The sequence below is a fragment of the Lepus europaeus genome, chromosome 11 (genome assembly GCF_033115175.1).
Source record: "Lepus europaeus isolate LE1 chromosome 11, mLepTim1.pri, whole genome shotgun sequence".
In the NCBI taxonomy this organism is placed as follows: Eukaryota; Metazoa; Chordata; class Mammalia; order Lagomorpha; family Leporidae; genus Lepus; species Lepus europaeus.
The window spans coordinates 9796505-9818505 of record NC_084837.1 but is presented as its reverse complement, the minus strand read 5'-3'; the positions used below and the strand labels follow the sequence as shown (position 1 = coordinate 9818505).

At 49.4% G+C, this 22001-nt stretch overlaps 1 protein-coding gene across 4 annotated transcripts in view; it reads left to right on the top strand.

Moving 5' to 3' along the window:
* Window positions 1–17558, top strand: part of LINS1 (lines homolog 1) — a 32045-nt gene extending 14487 nt beyond the window's left edge. For 2 of the 4 annotated variants that reach the window (XR_009867241.1, XR_009867240.1), the window contains exons 3-9: window positions 2899–3390; window positions 3489–3578; window positions 4378–4519; window positions 4967–5557; window positions 7670–7832; window positions 9538–12134; window positions 12745–12811. Coding sequence is in view for 1 of the 4 variants with exons in the window: in XM_062204964.1 (XP_062060948.1) it covers window positions 2992–3390; window positions 3489–3578; window positions 4378–4519; window positions 4967–5557; window positions 7670–7832; window positions 9538–9717; window positions 17241–17259 (1584 nt within the window). In the remaining 3 variants the exon portion in view is untranslated. Of the gene's footprint in view, window positions 1–2898; window positions 3391–3488; window positions 3579–4377; window positions 4520–4966; window positions 5558–7669; window positions 7833–9537; window positions 12135–12744; window positions 12812–17240 lie in introns of those variants that run through there. The other 2 variants (XM_062204964.1, XR_009867242.1) reach the window with 2 other exon arrangements.
* Window positions 17559–22001: the final 4443 nt, after the last annotated feature.

The following is a 22001-nucleotide window of genomic DNA, read 5'->3' as shown; positions in this document are numbered from 1 at the left end:
TCCTTACCAGCATTCACGTTAGTTTGTGTGCTAAAATGATCAAGCCATATGAAATTACCCTTTTTGTAGGTTAAAAACAGTCAATTAGCAATTTCATTCTCATTGGTAGTAACATTTAAGGACTTATAAATTTAATGACCCATAAAAAGATTATTGGAAACATTTCTATTTCTATAGCATTGAAATAAAAATAATTCTACTTGTTGAAATGGGTAATATAGAATTATGCAAATGATACAGAGATATTTCACAAGTTTGTGGAAGGGCCAGTGTTGTGGCACAGTTGGTTTAGCTGCCACTTGTGTCTCTGGCGTCTCAGCTGCTCTGTCCAATCCAGTTCTTTCTCCCGTACCTGGGAAGGCAGTGGAAAGTGGTCCAATCACTTGCGCCTCTGCCACCCTAGAGGAGGACTGGATGGAGTTCCTGACTCCTGCCTTCTGCTTGGCCCAACTCTGGCGGCTGTGATCATCTGGGGAGTGAACCAGTGGATGGAAGATCTTTCTGTCTTTCCCTCTCTTTCTCTCTGCCTTTCACGTAATAAGTGAACTTTTTAAAAGGTTTGTGGGAGGGGTCGGTGCTGTGGCTCAGTAGGTTAAAGCCCTGGCCTGTAGCTCTGGCATCCCATATGGGTGCTGGTTCGAGTCCCAGCTGCTCCACTTCCGATCCAGCTCCCCATTAATGTGCCTGGGAAAGCAGTAGAAGATGGCCCAGGCCCTTGGGCCCCTGCACCCACGTGGAGACCTGGAAGAAGCTCCTGGCTTCTGGTTGTGGCCATTTGGAGAGTGAACTGGCAGATGGAAGACCTCTCTCTCCCTCCCTGTGTCTCTACCTCTCTCTGTAACTCCTTCAAATAAATAAAAAATAGATCTTAAAAAAAATGGTTTCTGGGAAAATGGAACTTAAGCATTATATTGATGCGAAGTAATTTAGCAATCCATGCATGATTTTGCTTAGTATGCAATTTTTGAAGACACTTTGTATGTATGGCCTTCAAAATTTCCACACCAATATAAATTTATCTTTCAATTCTATTTCCATGAACTTTTGAGGTGCTTTTTATATTAGTTAAAACCTAAGATATCTTCTTTTAATTTTTACTCATTTACTTATTTGAGAGAAAGAGAGACAGGTGGAGAGCTTTGACCTGCTGCTGAATACCTACAGATGCCCGCAGTGGCCGGGCCGGGCTGACCTGAGGTGCCGAGGTCAGGAGCTGGGCACTCCAGCCAGGTCTCCCATACAGGTGGCAGGGACCCAAGTCCCTGAGCAGCCGCCTGCTGCCTGCAGGGTCTCACTAGCAGGAAGCTGGAGTCAGGCGAGGAGCCAGGTCCTCTTCCAGGCACTGCAATGTACAGGATTTATGGCCCCTACCACCGGGCCAAATGTCTGCTCCAAATATTCTATTTTAAAGCATCAGTTTTACTGAGAAAAAAACATTATTGTAGTAAACAAAACACAGTGGTGTGACAAAGGATAGCTACCCAGGCTGTTGAAATGAGAGAGTTTACAAGGGAAAAGTCTCTCAATGATTTTATTTAACTCATTAATTAATTAGGGAAATAGGCAGATACTCTTTTAAAGAAGTGAGGGAGGGCTGGCGCTGTGGTATAGCGGGTAAAGCCGCCGCCTGCTGTGCCAGCATCCCATATGGGCACTGGTTTGAGTCCCAGCTGCTGCTCTTCCGATCCAGCTCCCTGCTATGGTCTGGGAAAGCAGTAGAAGATGGCCCAGGTCCTTGGGCTCCTGCACCCAAGAAGCTCCTAGAAGAAGCTCCTGGCTCCTGGCTTCAGATGAGTGTAACTCCGGCTATTGTGGCCATTTGGGGAGAGAACCAGCAGATGGAAGATTCTCAATCTCTCTCTCTCTCTCTCTCTAGCTCTAGCTCTGTCTCTTTGTAACTCTGCCTTTCAAATAAATAAATAAATCTTAAAACAAACAAACAAACAAACAAACAAAAAAAACAGGAAGAAGTAAGGAAACTGAACTTCCATGGAGAAAGGAAGTGGGTTTACTAATGGAAGCAACACTGGCTTTTCCCATTTCCCCATTTCTGCACCAGATGATTGTGTGTCTGCAGATGGGGTGATGTGCACTGCTGTCGGTTATCTCTGACTCAGGGCTGTGAGCTAGCTCAGAGGCAGGAAGGAGCCGGCCCCGGCCCAGGTCAGATTCTCCCCGGAGGCCCTGATGTTCCACTGACCGCATATCAAGGAAGCTTTGCTCACGCTGGAGCCTCCACAGTGCCTGCTTCTTCCCCTGGTGTTGATCACTCGTATTCTCTGCTTTAAACTCCCTGACCAACCCATAACCCATTAGATATCTAATAACCCATTGTTATCTAATGTTATAGGTAATGACCAAGAGTTCTTGATATTAGCATCTAAAGTTGGAAATTAACCAGCATCAGCAGTAATATTGTTGAGCCCATAGCAGTCTAACTTTAGGTTTTCATCTGAATTGAAGGTGAAGGTTAATGAGTTAGGCCGGTGGTTCTCAACTGGAGCAGGTTTTCTCCGCAAGGGACATTTTTGCTTGTCAAAGTGTGGCAGGTGAGGCGGGATGCCTTGGGCTTCTAGAGGGTGGAGGGTGGGGACGCTGCCAACAGCTCCCCCGTGACAAAGTCATCTGGCTCCAATGTCACAGTGCCAAGGCTGAGACTCCCTGACAGCCCCCTGAGAATTGGGAGGGCAAAGCTGAAGTGTCTGCTTTATGTTCTTAAAGAATACGCAAGCATGCGTTCCATTGCTGCTGCTTAAAGTAGCGCCCTTACTGCTACTTTCCATTTTAGAAATTCAGCAATCAGCACTACCTTTAACTTGGGAGACTTAGTGATTTAATGCAAACACTTGTTTATATGCGTGTAACACTTGTAATTTTTAGTTATTTTTCCTATTTCAGGTTTTCCTGAAGAAACATCTTACAGATTCATCTCTTTTCTTAAGATATGAATATTTACAAGTTGGAGTTGTCTGCCTTCCCCCAAGATACAGAATGATAGCTTCCTGTGAAGTTTTAGAACAGTTGTACAAGACAGTACTTCTTGGAGCCACGCTCGAGAGTGACAGCCATGATTACGTCTGTCATCTCACCCCAGCAGTGTCAGGTCAAGGCGGCCCCAGCACCACCTCCGCAGAGTGGTCGGACGCCCGTGGTGACCAGGACAGGCGTCAGCCATCCTCCGTCAGGCTGGCTCCTGTCCCCACAGCACCTGTGTGTTGGACGACAAGCTCACAGAGGAGCAGTGCCCGAGAGACAGTGCTCCTTCAGTTAACAGTGATCCAAGTGATGCTAGCCAGGGTGTTTTCCATCAGCATGGAGAGCCGCTCGAAGGAGAAGTACAGAGATGTAATCAAAACTCTCTTACAGTCAGCTGAAGTCGATTCAAAGTTGGTAAGCTACTTGTTGTTTCTTTCAAAGACCTAGATATTTAAAGTAAGAGGCTTAAAAACACTGAGCAGCAGTGGTTAAATATATTTGTTTTCCTATAGATCTGTATGTTCCAAAACTCGGATAAATTGTTATCCCACATGGCCGCAAAGTGTCTTGCGTTGCTTCTGTATTTCCAATTGAGAGAAAAGGTGAGATAAGTTACCAGATTTGGTTATTATTTCTTTATAGCTTCTTTAAAATTTCATCCTGCAGATAATGGCTAATAATAAAATGTTTGTTCACGTAATAATGTGTCAATCCACAAAAATGTAAGAATGGAATAGTGTGATAGTGGCTCCTATCAAGGATTAGGCTTGACTATATCATAAATCATAAATCATAATAAGTCAGATTCTTAACCTGAGGAATGAATTTCGCATCAAGGAGTCTATAGTAGGGAGGCTACCCTGCCCCCAAAAGAGGTGTAAGAACCTTTATCTTGGCCAAGCCCATTTTTCACTGGTTTATATAAATACATTCAGAGAGTGGTTCACAGCATAGTGAAAAGCAAAAGTAACAATTTAAGAATCAGATTTCTTTCCTATGTCTGATTAGCTAATAAAGAAAGATAAGCATATGCTCACTTATTTCAGTTTTAGTTGCTTTTTCTTTCTTAAAACAACTATTTTTCTGAATAAAAAAGTGGTTATTTATAATAGAAAGCTTGAAAACTGGACCCAAGTATAAAGAACAGAAAGCAAGCACACCATTTTACAAAGTACACATAGCAGTGCTAACCTCCTGTGTTTCCTTCTGATCCTTTACTTCTATGGCATACTGAATGGCGTGGCTTACAGAATATTGGACTATTTCTTGTTTTACCACATATTATCATACTTTTGTTGGACAAATCAATAAACTGTGCGATATGTACTATGTATCATAAGTAATTTGTAATTGCAAAGAAGATACCTATTACAAACACCTTTTTTATTTTTCTCACTATAGATACCATTAAGTGATTCTTGGATTGCTTTTTGCCAAAAACATCTTTCTGAATACCCGGAGAGTGATAAAGCAGTATACTGCCTCTATACCCTTACAGTTGTAATAAAAGAAATCTTGAAAGATACAAGCTCACAAAAAACAGGTACAAATTGTGTTGCCCCATAAACAATCATCTCACTTCCAAGAGCGTGATATTTATAATGAAGAATAAAATTACATTACACCTGATCTGTCTTGAAATAGGAAAGGCTAAAGAATCTCTCCGTAATTCTGATTGAGGATACATTTTTTAAAAGAAAAAAAGTTACAAGGGAAAAATGAAAGTTTTTCCTTCTGATGTGTGCCTTGCGTAGTCTAATTCTCTTGGTGTTTGTCAAATGGATGTTAGCCATTGTTCTTAGCTGTTTGTCTATATACCCTCATCTGTTCCTGCCAGAGATAAATATTCCATATCGGTTTTTTCATCTTATAAAGATGGCATTTATAAAAGCTGAACTGTAAAATTGGGTTTCAACAAGCTGTTTTTCCTATTGGCCACAATGACTGTTTTTCCTATTGGCCACAATGACTGTTTTTTTTCTAACTGCAGAAATTATAAAGCAGCTCCTGACCCCTTTGGACACGACTTTTGAAGTATTCTGTAATTCTGTATTGTCTCAGCATTTTGAACGCTGCCAGGATACTTCTAAAATAACAAACGGCTTGATGAGCTTCCTGGGATTGCTGGAGCTCCTCACCGCCTCCGGAGTCCACCTGAAGCCACGTTTCGCCTGCCAGAGGGCCGTGTTTCTGAAGCCCTCTCGCATGCTGGGTGTCCTTACCTGGCCAGTCCCGGCTTTTGTCAAGAGGCAGCTCATCCTACTCATCAAGAGATGCCTTCTCTGTAAAGTGGGTGAAGACCTGTGCCGGGGACCCGTGCCCGCTTTCTCGCCGCCGGACCACCCTGCCGACGCCGACACATTGGCCCTAGCTGATGCTGTTTTGCGGGCGGTGGATCTGGGGTTGTTGAAGAAGTTGTCTGCTCATGGAAAACCGTCCTGCTTTGGAGGTGACAAGGTTCAGCCCCGAGGTGAACGGATCTGCGTTCCAGATTACGTGATCCTCAGAGCAGTGAGCTTGGTTCTAATGAAATCCCTGGAAATCAAGTTTCAAAATTGTACTTCAGCAAATGAAATGAAAGGTAATTCTTGTGAAATCCCTTTTTATGCAAATACGTAATTATCTACTTAAATAAAATAATTCATAATTGTCAGCTCTCAGAGCTGATATAAATTCTAATTTAAGCTCTGTTACCCTAATTATAATTCATTAACTTTTCTTCCAAAAAAAGAACAAGAGCTGGAATTCCCTTAAAAAACATCTACTTTTTGTGAGTTAATGCTGAATTTGTATGGTGTAATGGATAGCAATCTTCTTTTTTGTTTGTTTGTTTTTTAAGATCTGTTTATTTATTTGAAAGGCAGAGTTACAGAGAGAGAAGGAGAGGCAGAGAGAGAGAGAGAGGTCTTCCATCCGCTGGTTCACTCCCCAATTGACCACAACAGCCAGAACTGCGCCCATCTGAAGCCAGGAGCTACTTCCAGGTTTCCCATGCAGGTGCAGGGACCCAAGGACTTGGGCCATCTTCTACTGCTTTCCCAGGCCATAGCAGAGAGCTGGATTGGAAGTGGAGCAGCCGGGACTCGAACTGGCGCCCAGATGGAATGCTGGCACTGCAGGCGGCGGCTTTACTCACTATGCCACAGCACTGGCCCCAATAACAATTTTCTTAAAAAGTTGCTGTTGGGGAAAGCATTTGGCACAGCTGTTAAGACACCACACGGGACACCCACATTCCATGTCAGAGTCCTGGGTTCTAGTCCTGGCTCCAGTCCAGCTTCCAGTGGGCACCCTGGGAGGCAGCAATGATGGCTGAAGTACTTGGTTCCCTGCCACCCATGTGGGAGCCCTGGATTGACTTCCAGCCTTTGAGTTCAGCCTGGCCCAGCCCTGGCTGTTGGCAGGCATTTGGGGAGTGCACAAGTCAATGGGAGAGATCTTTGTGTGTGTCTGCTTTTTAGAATGAAATAAATAAATAAATAAATAAAATTTGCTGTTGAGTCACCTCCAAGGAAGTGATAGAAATCAAGGTATATTCATGGCCGGCACCACGGCTCAATAGGCTAATCCTCCGCCTTGCGGCGCTGGCACACTGGGTTCTAGTCCCTGTCGGGACGCCGGATTCTGTCCCGGTTGCCCCTCTTCCAGTCCAGCTCTCTGCTATGGCCCGGGAAGGCAGTGGAGGATGGCCCAAGTGTTTGGGCCCTGCACCTGCATGGGAGACCAGGAGAAGCACCTGGCTCCTGGCTTCAGATCAACGCGGTGCATGGGCCATGGCGGCCATTGGAGGGTGAACCAACAGCAAAAAGGAAGACCTTTCTCTCTGTCTCTCTCTCTCACTGTCCACTCTGCCTGTCAAAAAAAAAAAAAAAGAAAAAGAAATCAAGGTATATTCAGATCCTTAGAGTATTTTATATCCTTCACAAAATCAGTGTGCTCACTGGTGTGATTACTGACCACTAGAAAATGAATTGAAACGAATGTGTGATGCTGCATAGCATTTCCGGGGTGGTGTGGACAGTTGGAAGGAAGCGTGATTTCCAGCTCCGCTGTCGGAGAGGCGTGTGCTGCATTTCCTTCCAGAAGGTGGAGTAGCAGGAAGCACCTCTGCCGGCCGCCTGCCGGTGCAGCGCCAAGTCTGAGCTGGAAGCCTGGCTGCCGCTTAGCTGTTAGACAAGGTCTCAGGCTGCGCAGTTCTAGTTCACAACACTAGGTGGCATCTGTTACATAACTCAGAGTTACCGGTAGGGATTAAAACTCCAGAAAACTTTTTAAAATAAATTTTGTGCTTAATAGTACTTTAAACAGACAGAAAATGGATATCCTGTTATTTTGAAGGGAAAATTGTTTTTGTTTGGTTACAGTACTGCCTCTGGTAACACAGCTGTGACACCCGATGAAATACTCTGTTGTCTACTCAGTAGGCTGTGTTCACAGAAGCAGATTTGCTTTTGTTTCTCCGAGGTAATAAGCAGTGATGGCGAACAGACAACCTAACTGTGCCTTTTAGATGAATGTTCTTGGATAAGTCACCTTTTTTTCCCTCCAAGTCTCAGTTTTCTCGTTTGCAAAGTAAAGCTGACCCCTAACTGACAGGCCTTTTTGAATGTGTGAATGAGGCCCCTTGGGGCACTATGAATGGGCACTGGGCAGGCTGTGGGGAGCATCTGTAACTGAGTCTGGTGTCTCTAAGCGGCTCTGCGGAGGTTCATGTCTGAGCTCCTGGCGTTCCTGAGGCCTCACCTGCCCTCGCTGCACGGCCCCTGTGAGTGGCTGCCGAGAGTCTTCATAGAGCAAGATGATGACATGCTGGAGGCTGCCAAGGCGTCACTGGGGATCTACGTAAAGCTGACCAGGTCGGTGGGCCACCTGCGAACCAGAAAGCAGAAGGTGTTTCTGAGGATGTGCGGGGTGTATCATCTGCGTCCATCGTTTGGGGTGGGGTGGGGGGGCCATCTTGTGACTTGCTGTTCCTTTAGCCCTACCTCACATGGAGGTGCACACACTCGTGTTGCTCTGAGAACCTGGCTGGCTGGGCAGGTCTGGGGTACCCGAACCAGCCTGGGATCTGAGAGCCTGGCTCCTGCCTTAGCCTCCACCTGTTTCACCTGGTGTTCAGGAGGAAGCTAGTACCCGCCCCCACGAACTGATTGACATGTAGAGTGCTTGTTGCCTCCACGACTCACTTCTCTGTGTTTAGCTTCTGTCAGATAATGTCTGCCTTTGCAAAGGTGAGCACAGGTTTGTAAATAATCAAAGGAACTGTTCCAAATTTTTACTTTAATATGTAGTTGAATTTGGGCAGATACCATATTGAGGCAAATATCTGAAATTGGCTTATAAAGTTATGTGACCCATAAGGTTTTCTACAGATTCTGTTTCTGCTTTATTACAACAGCTGTACTTGAGCTAATATCTTCTTATGGCAAGTAACTGTGATTGCTTCTGAAGTTAATAACTGATGACCTCGTCCACCGTCTCTGCTTCCACTTTATTAAACCCTAAAGTATTTGCTTTATTTCCATCTCTTTCTTGGCATGCGAGGAAGGGATTTCTTCCTGATGCTGGCGGCGCGGTGCGGAGCTGCCAGCATGGACTTGTGCCGTGACACTGCTGGCAGTGGCTGCTCTCGGCCTGGAAGTGTTTGGGGCCAGTTTTCAAAAGGTTCTAATCAAGAACACAAAACTCCTGCATGTGATTTGAATTAGGCTCAGAAACGGTCAAACAAAAATTCAATCTGAAAATGCACATGCCTGCAAGAGCGTATCTTAATTGCGTTCAAAGTTGGCTGCCTCCTGCCCAGCAGAGAGAAAGGCCCTGGATCTAACTTGCTTTGTGTGTGGATCTCACTTTCTGGACTTCAGTTCAGCGTGTCCAGAGAGGCATGTTCTCATGGCATATGTATTTTTTTAATATAGTAGTATCAAGTTTTTTGGTTGTAGACTATAAAAACCAACTCAGTGTTTAAGCTAACAGCAGCATTTTGGGCCTGAATTTGGGAATCCTAAGAGGCCAAGTTGGCATCAAGTGTGCACAGGGACTTGAGGCACCCCATCGATGGTATCTCTTTCTCCATCTCACAGCTGTGAGTGGCCACCAGTAGCCTGCTGTAACAGTCCGGCAGTTACAGTCTTCCGTGGCCCAGCCAGAGTCCCCACAGGAATCTGCTTAGCCCCTGTTTGGGGCAGGGATGCTTGACCGAAAGCCCTGTGGGCAGGAGCAGGAGTGCTCGGATTGGTCGTTCCGGGTCACGTGCCCTCGACTACTGAGGAGGCTGAGGCTGCAGCCCCTCCCTGAGAGAAGGAGGAACCCAGTGCTGGAGAAAGGATGACTTGTCGGGCAGACAAAAACGAGGGCGACCCAGGTCGGTGGGTTTTCTTTTGTTGCGTCAGATTTCTTTATGATTTGTTGGGAAAGGGATTGGTTTTGGAAGTGTTTGCTATTTGAGTGTTTAGATTTAAAAGTAATTTCATCGGTGGATTTATGGTATGCAGATTCTCGCAGTTAAAAGTCGTTTTTATAAACGTTATTAACCTGGGTTTTCCATTGTCGTCATTTCAGAGAACATGAAGCCGCTGAACACCTGGGCCCAGGGGAAACGTGGGATCGTCACGTGCATGAGAGCGGCTGCAATCCACACTGCATTTTTTTGTTCTTCTTAAAGAACGTGGGATTTGATTCTTCAGTTCTTCTTGACTTTCTGATTTCATCAGAAACTTGTTTTCTTGAATATTTTGTCAGGTATCTAAAACTACTGCAAAAAGAGTGGGATAATTTCGTCACCATTTGCAAGTCCTTTGACGGAGCTGCACCTGAACGCGCCATAAATTCCTGTGGTCGCGTCCCCTCACTTGCCCAAGGCACAAGCTGCAGCCAGGCAGCACCCCCCCAAGTGACTGCTCTTAATAGTCACGCCAGGCCTTGCGCGTGGCTCTCCAGGGCTTCTGATGCATTTTGCGAACCCCTGAGCCAGGCCGTGACCCCCACGGAGACCCGCACCATGCAGGCTCATCGGCCGTCTTCCCCACAGGTTGCGCCAGGTCTGGTAGATTATGACAGCTCTGATGATTCTGAAGTGGAGTGCACAGGCCAGAGCGTAGCCAACAGCCAGCAAACATCTTTACACCAAGTGACAGTTCAGGTGGTCCAGGACTCGGCTGGCACAAGTGCAGGTCGAGAGCTGAGCCGAGAGACGCAGGCAAGGCCCCTGGTTCCACAGGGATCCGATGCTTCCTTCTCTGCTGATTGTGAGGCGCCCCCCAGAGATACTGCCTCTGAAGCAGGACTGTTTCACAGAACAGTAAAATGCTTCAGGGAGCTGCAGGGCGCCATTTACCGTTTGCAAAAGAAAAATCTTTTCCCATATAATCCAACTGCACTTCTGAGGTTGTTAAAACATGTAGAGGCAATGTATAATAAAAGTATGGTCCCTTTGTAAAACAGTGGCATTTTATCTCCAGGAATTGTTTTTCCTTAATAGTATAAATGGTGCTTCAATGAGATAAGTACGTTCTTAAAAAACTCTCTTGGGGCAAGTGCCGTGGGATGCCCACATCCCATAGGAGTGCTGGTTCTGATCTGACCTGCTCCGCTTCCAGTCCAACTTTCTGCATTAGGATCTGGGAGAGCAGCACACAGTGGCCCGAGGACTTGGGTCCCTGCTCCCCATGTGGGAGACCTAGATGGAATTCTGGGTTCCTGGCTTCAGTGTAGCCCAGACCCAGCATTTGTGGGCCTTTGGGGAGTGAACCCGTGAGTAGATTCTCTCTCTCTCTCTCTCTCTCTCTTTCTCTATCTCCATGTCTTTCCACCTCTCGCCTTCCCTCCCTCCTTTTCTGTCTGCCTTTCAAATAAAACTATAAATATTTTTTCAGTAAAATATATTTTAAAAATAAATCAATAACCACACAGGATTTTCTCAATAGAGTTCTTTTTTCTTAATTGGAAGCAGCCTAATGACTGGAAAACAAATGAAATGACATCACCTTATATAGTTGTCCATCACTGGGAGTGACAGCTGCTGTGGTAGTTCAGACTTGTACAGCATTTGGGTGGTCACTGTATTAGTTTCCTAGGGTTGCCATAAAAAATTAACACGTATTGGCTGGCATAAGACAACTTAAATTTCTTCTCTCACACTTCTGGAGGCTGGAAGTCCAGGACCAAGGTGAGAGCAGGGTCACACCTCTCCAGCCTGTGGAGAAGAATCCTTGCCTGACTCCTCCTGATTTGTGGTGCTTGACAGCAGTCCCTAATGTTCCTTGGCTTGTGGCTGCGTTGCTCCAGTCTCTGCCCCATGCGGCATTTCCCTTGCGCACATGTCTTTATCCAGTGCTCCCCCTCTAGGGACCCTAATAAAAAAAAGTGGAGCAGCAGGGGCATGAACTGGCACCCATATGTGATGCTGGTATCATAGGTGGAAGCTCTAGCTGCCACACCACAACGCCGGCCCCAATGTTCCTGTTTAAATTGTGGTATGGGGGTGGGTGTTTGGCACAGCAGTTAGGATACTACTTGGGATGCCCTTATCCCATATCAGGGCACCTGCTAGTCCTGGGTCAACTTCCAACTCCAACTTCCTGGTGGTGTACACCTTGGGAGGTAGCAGGTGGTAGCTCAAGTGATTGGGTTCCTGCCTGACCCACATGAGAGACCTGAATTGAGTTCTGAGCTCCAGGCTTGGGCCTGGCCCAGCCCTGGCTGTTGCAAACGTTTGACGGGGTGAACCAGTGGATGGAGGGTCTGTCTCTGTTTCGCTGCCTTTCACACTAATTAATTAAAAAGTAAGCTGTGGTGTAATTACTCCTTCTGCTCTCCTGCCTTCAAGAGGGACTCTTGGAGCCAGCCTTAAAACAGCCGAGCCTCTCGTGGAAAGGTCACATGCCCTTTCTCAGTGAAAGGGGATCCTTGCAACGCGTGGGAACGCCGTGTAAGTAGCTGTGTTGCTGTTTTGTTTAGGGAATGATGACGAGGAAAAAAAGTCTGTACGTATTCCCTACAGACACAATTTCTTTTTCCAAATCTTCACTGCTCAGTTGGTTGAGTCCATGGATGTGGAACACAGGAACATGGAAGGCTAACTGCTGTTGTGTGGTTATGGAATCTGTGAGAATGTACGAGAAAGTCACCCTGTGGTCGCCTCAGGAGACAGGTCTGAGGTGCTCGTAGCTTTCTGTATTCTTCTAAGCTGGGGGCATATTTTTTCATAAAAATAATTTTTTGAGACAAGCAAACCATTCCTGGAGGACATAAATGTTGCGTGCAGTGTAACTCCTGCTTACACAGGCCCGGCCTCTTCTGTAACGTGACTGAGGACCCGTCAGCCCCTCGTGGGATGTAAAATGAGGGGAAAGCTTATCTTAGAGATGGGTGCTGGTGTTTCAGAGTCTGTGTACAGCTGACCCCAGTTTCTCACACAGTAAGCCCTGCCGCTGCCAACCGTGGTTCGAGGCTGTGGGGGGACTCTTGTTGGCCCTTCAGCCCATCCCAGGGCTGTTCCATCTCCTGGCTCATTCCCCAAATGGCCACAATGACCAGGGCTGGGCCAGCCAGGAGCCTGGAACTCTATCCGGGTCTCCCATGTGGGAAGCAGGGGCCCAAGTACCTGGACCATCTTCCACTTTCCTCCCAGGTGTATTACTGGAAAGCCGGATGGGAAGTGGAGCAGCCAGGACTTGAACTGGCACTATTATGGGATGCCAGCATCCCAGGTGGCGACCTAACTCACTGCGCCACCACACCAGCCCCTGTTTTTTTGTTTTAACGTAGAGCGCCAGTGATACAGAAGAGAGCACGTCTCAGAGTGCACCTGTGGGGCCGGTACCCAGCTGGCGACACAAGCCCGCTTGGATCCCCTTCAGTCACTGTCCCCCTCAAGGTAAATGCGTCCTGAGTTAAGAAAACAGACTTTACCTTCACCTTGTCCTTCCATAAATGGAACCCTGGGGTGTGTACTCTTTCTGGCACCTTCTGCTCAGCATTACTTGGGAATGTGTTCTAGTTTATTTTCTAAGTGGCAGGTAGCCACATTTCGGTTGTGACTAGTGATACTTTACTCGTGACTCCTCACGATTATCTGTGACACACCTGGTGGACGGACCAGGACAGCGAGGCTGACAAACACTGCTTGAACAGTAGTTTGCACTCCAACAGGTTGTGCAGGGCCTTGTGCAATTGGCCCCAGCCTGCTCCCCAGCCTCACCCATGCTCCTCCCCGACCCACGCCTCTCAGCAGCACAACCTTTTGTTCTTATGTATTGCGTCGTCAAGCCCATCTTCCGGTGAGATCTGGGAGGCCTTCTCAACGTTTTGTGAGCACTGGATATTAGGGGCTTTGTATCTCCACACTTTGCACTTCCTGTAGCAGCTGTCACAGGATATTCGAGTCACTCCTCAACAGTCTGTCCATCTGCCAAGCTCGTTTTACATTGTCCCTGGTGAGCAGCATCTGTCACATCACAGGCACACCACAGCAATGAATAAAGAACAGAGCCTTCTCCGGGGACTTGGGACTCTGCGGGAGACAGGTGTGCAGGGCGTTAGCCCCTAAACAGGACACTGCGCCTCTCAGCTGCTGCCTCTGCTCTCAGTGCCCTTCTCATCCTCCCGGGAGTGGTGGAAGGTGGGTATTTCGTGATCCCAGTTTGGCCAATGAGATTACGTAACCATCCCAAGATCACCCAGCTGGTGAGGGCATGAGTCAGGTAGTGTGGTTCCATCCTCTCATTCTTTTCTCCATAATTTATTACCTGTCTTCAGGGCAGAAGCTAATAGAAATGTACTGTTAAAACTAAAATGGTTGCAGCGTTGGGTATGTGCGGTGGCTGGCATGGAAGTCACCCTGGAAAGGTACATTGGAGGGGCTGGCGCTGTGGCATAGCAGGTAAAGCCGCTGTCTGCAGTGCTGGCATCCCATATGGGCGCTGGTTCGTGTCCTGCTGCTCCACTTCTGATCCTGCTCTCTGCTATGGCCTGGGAAAGCAGTGGAAGATGGCCCAAGTCCTTGGGACCCTGCACCTGCATGGGAGACCTGGAAGAAGCTCCTGGCTCCTGGCTTTGGATCAGCGCAGCTCTGGCCTTCGTGGCTGTTTGAGGAGTGAACTAGCAAGTGGAGGATCTCTCTCTCTCTCTCTCTCTCTCTCTCTCTCACTCAGATTAATAAATAAATCTTAAGGAATATATTTTAAAAAAAAGAAAGAAAGTACATTGGAGTCAGATCACCCAAGACCTGCGGTGCCCAGAGCTGGGGACTTCTGACTGCTCTGGCAGTGGAGAGGCTGAGGAGGCTTTTAAGTGATGAAGAAAGTGACTGCAGTGGCAACAAAGTGGCTACACGGACACACAAAAAGATTGGCTACCTGCTCCACCATCTCTACAGCAGCACTGCTCACAGTAACCAAATACAGAACTAACCCAGGTGTCCATCATGACGTGAGTGGATAAGGAAAAAGTGGTAGTGCACACCACGGCGTATTACTCAGCTGTAACAAGAGTGAGATTCTACCGTTTGCAGCAAAGTGGTTGGAACTGGAAGAGCTCAGTGAAATAAGCCAGACAGCAAGGAATACTGCATGTTCCCCCGTGTGTGAGGGAGCTCAAAGAGGAGGAGAAATCCCCTCAATATGAACCTGGTATGTGGATTACTAGGGGGTGGGAGGGGCCAAGGGCACTTGGATTTTAAAAAACAGGGGAAGCTGGGTGTGGCTCTCTTGCCGGGACACAGAGCAGCACGGGACGTTAGCGGGAAGTGGGGCACACGGGGACTCGTAGGGCTACCTTGCAGTTTCTGTTTTGTGAATTGAAAATGAATACGAGGAAAAAAGATTAGACAGTCTATTACAGACAGAAGTTTTCTGGGGAATCTGATAAACCCAAGAGAAGAAATCTAAACATAATGACACGGGCATCTGCCCAAAGAAATCACTCAGCCAGATCACAACTGGGCAGCTCACAGTTGTAAACCTCAGCGTGTGCACAGAACTCCTAATTAGCTTCGTTAGTTATATTTGAAAGGCAGAACCTCCATCTGCTGGTTCACTCCCTAAATGCCCGCAACAGCTAGGGCTGGGCCAGGCCACAGCCAGGAACCAGGAGCTCCATCTGAGTGTCAGACATGGTTAGCAGGGACCCAACTACTTGAACATGGGCTGCCGGTGCGTGAAGCAGCATCTTAACTTTGTGCCAACACCACTCTCTAACTGGCATTTAAGTTTCCTACTCTGCCATGTGGGTGAACAGCCAGGGGTCATCAGGTACTCCGGGAAAGTCTCTAACATGAAAAATAAACATGGAACAGATTAAACAAGGAGGAAGTTAATCTATGGACACCCTCAGTGATAAGATGCTATGTGTAAAAGTACTAAGTGGAGGCAAAGTATCCCCCTTTTTTTTTTTGACAGGCAGAGTGGATAGTGAGAGAGAGAGACAGAGAGAAAGGTCTTCCTTTTTGCCCTTGGTTCACCCTCCAATGGCCGCTGCGGCCGGCGCATCGCGCTGATCCGAAGCCAGGAGCCAGGTGCTTCTCCTGGTCTCCCATGTGGGTGCAGGGCCCAAGCACTTGGGCCATCCTCCACTGCCTTCCCGGGCCATAGCAGAGAGCTGGCCTGGAAGAGGGGCAACTGGGATAGAATCCGGTGCCCCGACCGGGACTAGAACCCTGTATGCCGGCGCCGCAAGGCAGAGGATTAGCCTGTTAAGCCACGGCACCGGCCGAAGTATCCCTTTTAAGTTAATAATACTATAGCACAAATGAAAAGACTCGATGGATGCGGTAAGGCTGAGGTGAGCACACGGAGGAAGCACGGCAGTGGGGCCCTGTGTGCAGGCGTAAGGAGAAAAAAGAGCACAGAGGGAGGGAGGGAGGGGCTGTGTCTGGGACGGGAGCATTCTGCACTGACGGCCAAGGTGCTACGGTTGTTTGGGGAACTGGGCAGCCGGAAGTGTCGCCAGCGCGAAAATGAGTTCAGTGTTCACCTGGGTGACTTCCGGCAGCGTCATCTGCACACGGTGACGCTCCGCAGACAGACACCCTCTGTTACAAACTGGAAGGGCAGCATCCGAACAAGCTACGGGAGTCACCGACACCCACGAAATGCAAAGCGTGGAGGAGACTACCACAGCCCTAGGAGGACAGAGAAAGGCTTGCACAGAGAACGGGGCGAAATAAACTGGAGGCAGGATGGGCAGGAGGAGAGCCGTGTGAGGAGAAGGCAGTGTGGCTGCAGCTTAGTAGCTCGAGTGGAACGGCAGAAGAAGCCACACAAGTCTGATCATTAGGAAGTTGCTGGTGCTGTCCGAGACAAGTGCACACAGGGCAGTGGTTTTCAACTTGTGGTCTCTGGACCATCTGAAGAGTGGGATTTGGGGTAGGGCCTTTGAAACAGCAGAAAGGAGGGGTGGGAACAGTGGCACCAAAGCAACACCGGGTGTTAGCAGGATCCCCGTGGGTGTTGCCAGTGACGTGCACGTCTGCGGCACTGACGTGGCCCGTGGCCTCTCCTCCCACGTCTTCCTCAGAGCATTTGGGCTGCACCTGCCCCTTCATGACCGAACCCAAGGGGCTACTTTAAGCAAATTGCTGCCCAGATGTTTGGAAATGTGACCTAAATATTGAACTTTAATTGGTTGATTATCATGTATGACAGCATTTGTGTAAAGTTGTCTTGCTTTATTAAAATGCTCATTTGTAAGCTGTAGTTGGTAAAAACAAATGCCTTTTCTCATTAAAATTATTGATCAGACTAATAAACCAATTCTGATTTTTCTGATTATTCTAGGGAAGGTGAAGGTGAGCTCAGATCAAAGTCTTAGTTAACATCATGCCCTCCTAATGGCAGAGCTCATTAGCAGTGACAGAGAGAGAGGGCTTCCATCCATTGCTTCACTCTCCATGACTCCTGGGGCTGGACCAGGCTAGAACCAGGAACTCTGAGTCTGCTGTGTGGGTGGCAGGGCCCCAAATACTTGAGCCACCAACTCTGCTTTCCCAAGCACACTAGCAGAGAGCTGGATCAGCAGCGGAGCAGCTGGGACGCAAACAAGTACACCGATGTGGGGTGCTAGTGCTGGGTTAACCCACTGCACTACAATGCCAGCCCTGGTATATTTTTTAAAATGTGGAAAAAACAAATTGTGATCCACTTCTAATTTTGTGCTTGACATTGAGCCTTACCAAGAAGTTGACTTAATGGTGGCCCGGTTAATTACTGCATTGGGTAAAATACATGTTTGTGCATTCCTTACAATATTTGTGTCTTCCTTTTCAGGACTTTTGCTTTGTTTTAAAAGTTGTCTAGGGGCCGGCGCTGTGGCATAGTGGGTAAAGCTGCCACCTGCAGTTCTGGCATCCCATATGAGCACCGGTTCGAGTACTGGCTGCTCCACTTCTGATCCAGCTCGCTGCTTTGGCCTGGGAAAGCAGAAGATGGCCCAAATCCTTGGGCCCCGGCACCCCTGTGGGAGACCAGAAGAGGCTCCTGGCTCCTGGCTTCAGATCAGCACAGCTCTGGCTGCTGCGGCCATCTGGGGAATGAACTATTGGATGGAAGACTCTCCCTCTGCCTCGGCCTCGGCTTCTCTGTAACTCTGCTTTTCAAATAAATAAATAAATCTAAAAAAAAAGTTGTCTAATATTTAGAAGCATTGAGAAATGGACTGTGATCTATGTATGATTTCTTTTATCATAAGAAAGGCCCAGGTGTTGGTAGGTCCAGCCTGAGATGAGGCCCTGCCGATTGTTGAGGCGGTGGAGTCTAAAACACGGGTTTACATTACAGCTACCTTCTAAAGGTGCTGACTGGGAAGTAAGCACTCTAAGCCTCCTGTCAGACACTTTGCTCCCTGGAGACCCAGGAAGTGGCCACACCAGCAGCAGCTGTTTTAAGTTAGTCAGTGCACTACAATGAAGGGCAGTAACTGTTTGCTTAGAAGGGGAAAGTATGTTTGCCATCTGCAAGTCACTGAGTATTTTTGTTTTTTTTGTAAAATATGCAACAGTAGTATAGCCTGTGTGTGGGAATCAGAATTGGATTTCTGACCCATTCATTTTCCTATCAGTTGTCTTTTTTTCCCCCAGGTTTATGACTTTTCTCCTTAAAAGGTATCCCTTAGACAGCTGACAGGCAGATGGCTGTGTTTCCTGTCACCGTCTTTGCTTCTACGTGGCACATGCTGTCTTCCGCGGTGTCACCTGGTGTGTACAGGGAATGCTCTGAAGGTGACACGGCGGGAAGATGAGTGGTGACCCGGAAAGTAACAGGAATTGGCAAGGCTTGCGCATCCTACAGGTGAGTTTGACTGCCACTTAATAATGGCATCAGAGTCCCATTTGGGAGGGACTGCAGGCAGCTGGAGTCTGAAAAGTTGCCCATCGCCCGTCAGCCCCTCTCCCGCCGGGTCTGTGGGATCGGAGCTGCCCAGCGCTCACAGCTCCTGGCTGGCAGGGCTCAGGAGAGGCGGTTCTCCTCACAGGACCCTCAGGAGTAGACAGGCAGTGCGGCTGCCTCCAGCCAGGCTGCGTCGTTCCACTCGTCACAGGTCACTGGTGAGAATCCCTCTGTGGAAGGCTGGTGGACACAGCAGCACAGGTGCTGTGTGACCCTTCTGCCATCTGGGTCCACTTGCTGCCTGACCTACTGCAGGTGCTGGTGAAAAGCCCACTGCAGTGTCAAGAGAAGAATGCACTGGGATAAGCCACGGCCAGGCTTCGGGGCGCCACCATTTATTACGTCACTTTTAATCTAAACGTTTTGGTGTGATGTGGTTTTTTTTTTTTGTCTGATCATTTATAAGCATCATAATGAATTTTATATTAAAAACAATCAAAAAAGCATTTGCTCCTTTATTCTGTTTATGGAAGAATAACCCACATAGGCTTAAACTTTTCAATGGTTTTGCTTGTCCTAAGTTACATATTTACTGTACAAAAATAACTGCAAAATGAGGGATTCTGCTAATGCCTCACTGAGTACACAAAATGAGTTTTATTCTAAAGACAAATTGTTACCAGAAACAAAAACCAAATATGAGCCATCACTCCCCTACCGCTGCCTACCTGATAAAGCACGAAGAACTGTGGGAGTAGGGTGAGAACGCTCACCCCTCTTCACTCCCTGGAGCCTCTCCGCACTCAGGGCACTGCTCCAGGAGCCCCCGGCCTCTGCGGCTGCCACCTGGTTTGTGGGTGGGAGTGGCCGGGGCACACATCCACGCATTTACATATTTGCCATTTTATCTGACTACTACTGGGTGCTTCCTTTGTTTTCTCTTGGCTTGCACAGAAGGTGTTAGTCACTAGTCTTTACCTTCAGTGCTTATTTGGAAAGCATACCTGCTGTCTTGAAACACAAATCGTTATCTCTGTGCTTTCCAGACAACACACCTGAGTACTCCTTTGTCCCAGCATCAAAGCCAAGGCTGGGGGTGGGCGTGTGGCACAGCAGGTTAAGCCGCCCACATCCCATTTCCGAGCGTGGATCGGAGCTCCCACACCTCCACTTCCAATCCAGCTCCCTCCTCACCCATCCCGGGAGGCAGCAGATGATGGTTCAAGTGCTTGGGCCTCTGCCACCCACCTGCAGCGGGTGGAGTTCTGGCCTCCTGGCTTCAACCTGGCCCAGTCCTTCCTGGCTGTTACAGGCATTTGGGGAGTGAACCACCAAATAAAGCGCGCGCTCTCTCTCTCCTCTCTCCTTTCTGCCTTTCAAGTAGATGGAAAATAAAATCAACATTTGTTTTTCAAAGCCGAGCTGGAGCCCTCAGTGTTGACTCCATCCTGGGCAGTCATCACCAAGCTGCCCTTCCCAATACATTGCTACGGTTTGTATCTTCTCTTCTGATCTGATTTCTGCCTTCTGCGCTTCATTCTCCGTCACCAGCCCAGGTAGGATTCAGTCTCGATTCGGCTGGGTGCTGCGCCTGTGACACTGCCGGGAAGGATGAGCCGGTATGGGCTCAGGCACTGTCCTAGGAGGAGCGGAGATGCCTCTACCCGGAGTTTGTATGTCAGAGATCCTGGTTACCTTTCCTTTTGATGACCTGAATAGCAGGAGCCTAGGAGTCATTTTTGGGTCAAATTTTTCTTCATCTGATGTCAGTTTGCTACGTCAGTTGTTGGCGTTAGTCCAATGTAGGGAAGAGAAGTTTGACACCAGCTGCCTTTGACTAGTTCAGGTTAACTGTGCTTTTGTGAGCGGTGCTTCCAAAATACCTTCCTGTACTCGAAATTCCAAAGTCTGCTGCAGTTGTAACTCAGTCTGGTTCTCTCTTGAACATTCTCTCTGGGAGCACAGGGAGCCTTTTAATCTGCCATCCCAACACTTTTTTGCTAAGTTCTGCCATCCTTCAGTTACATATTCATTTTATGTGCAGGTTCAGTATTTTTTCTTTTCCTCTTAATCTTTATTTGAAAGGCAGAGTTACAGAGAGAAGGAGAGAGACACAAAGAAATCTTCCATTCACAGGTTTGCTCCCCAAATAGCCACAACGGCTGGGGCGGGGCCAGGCGGAAGCCAGAAGCCTGAAACTCCATCCAGGTCTCCCAGGGGGGTGCAGGGTCCCAAGGACTTGGGCCATTTCCCAGTGTTTTCCCAGGCTCATCAGCAGGGAGCTGGATAGGAAGTAGAGTAGTTGGGACCTGAACTGGTGTCCATACAGGATGCAGGTGCTGTAGGCGGTGGCTTAACCGTGGCACTAGAACCCGGGCCCCAAGTCTCCGATCTCTGGTTTCCAGGCGGATCGGCGTTTTCCACCGTCCTCCCCGTGTTCTTTGTCCTGTGTGTTTAGGAAGGTAGCTGACCTCCACTTGGGACCTCATTGCATCATCTCCAGTGTCAGCCTTGGAGCGCCGCCAGGGCGGGGCGGTTTTGAAAGTTTCCCTGTTTATTGGGAGGGACAGAGAGGGATTTGCTGTCTGCTGGTTCACTCCTCACACGCCCGCTACCCCCTCACCACGACTTCCCACACCAAAGCAGGTTTTCCGCGTTGCTTCCCCACGTCTTCGGCTGCTGTCGGCCTCCCCGGTCCTGCGCACCCAGGCTAGCCCAGCCGGCGGCGGGGCCAAGCGCATTCTGCGCTCCCCGACACTGCACGCCAAGCGGGAATTTTCCGATTCTTTGTCGCACACTGCACTAGCGCGGCCACTGCCGTCTTCGGGTGTTTCACACCTTACGCACTTTACCTCGTTTGAACCTCGGCGCCCCGGCGGAGTGGCTCCCCCCAGAAGGCCCGGGCACGCGTTCCCAAACCGGCGAAGGCCAGAGCCCACCGCCTTCTCCTAGCCTCAACTCCTCCATCCCGGATCTCTCAATCCACGCGCGGATCCAGCTGGAGAGGCCACCGACGCCATGGAACTTTCTAGAATCCCCCGCCCCCAGGCCGTCAGCAGCGGGTTCAACCCCGGCTGCGCCACGTGCTCGCTGGGCGCCGCGGAGACGCCCACGTCAAAGGCCAAGGGGAGCCCAGGCGGAGCTCGGCGCGGAAGGGGCCCACGCAGGGCGCCATCGCCCGCGGCAGTACGGTGGCCTGTGGGGCCCACGAGGGCCCGTCCCAGGCTGCACCGCGCCGCGGCCCGCCCGCAGGACCAGGCCTCCGCCTCGGCCTCGCCTCAGGACGCGGGAGAAGGTGTGGGGCGGCCCCGGGAGCGGGGGCCAGCTGCGGGTGCGGGCGGGACCCCCGGGCCGCGGCCGGGCCCCGGGCCCTGTCCCCGTGCGGGGTGCCCAGCGGGTCCTGGGCCCGGGCCCTGTCCCTGTGCGGTCCGCGGCCGGGCCCCGGGCCCTGTCCCCGTGCGGGCCGCCCAGCGGGTCCTGGTCCCGGGCCCTGTCCCCGTGCGGGCCGCCCAGCGGGTCCTGGTCCCGGGCCCTGTCCCTGTGCGGTCCGCGGCCGGGCCCCGGGCCCTGTCCCCGTGCGGGCCGCCCAGCGGGTCCTGGTCCCGGGCCCTGTCCCCGTGCGGGCCGCCCAGCGGGTCCTGGTCCCGGGCCCTGTCCCCTTGCGGTCCGCGGCCGGGCCCCGGGCCCTGTCCCCGTGCGGGC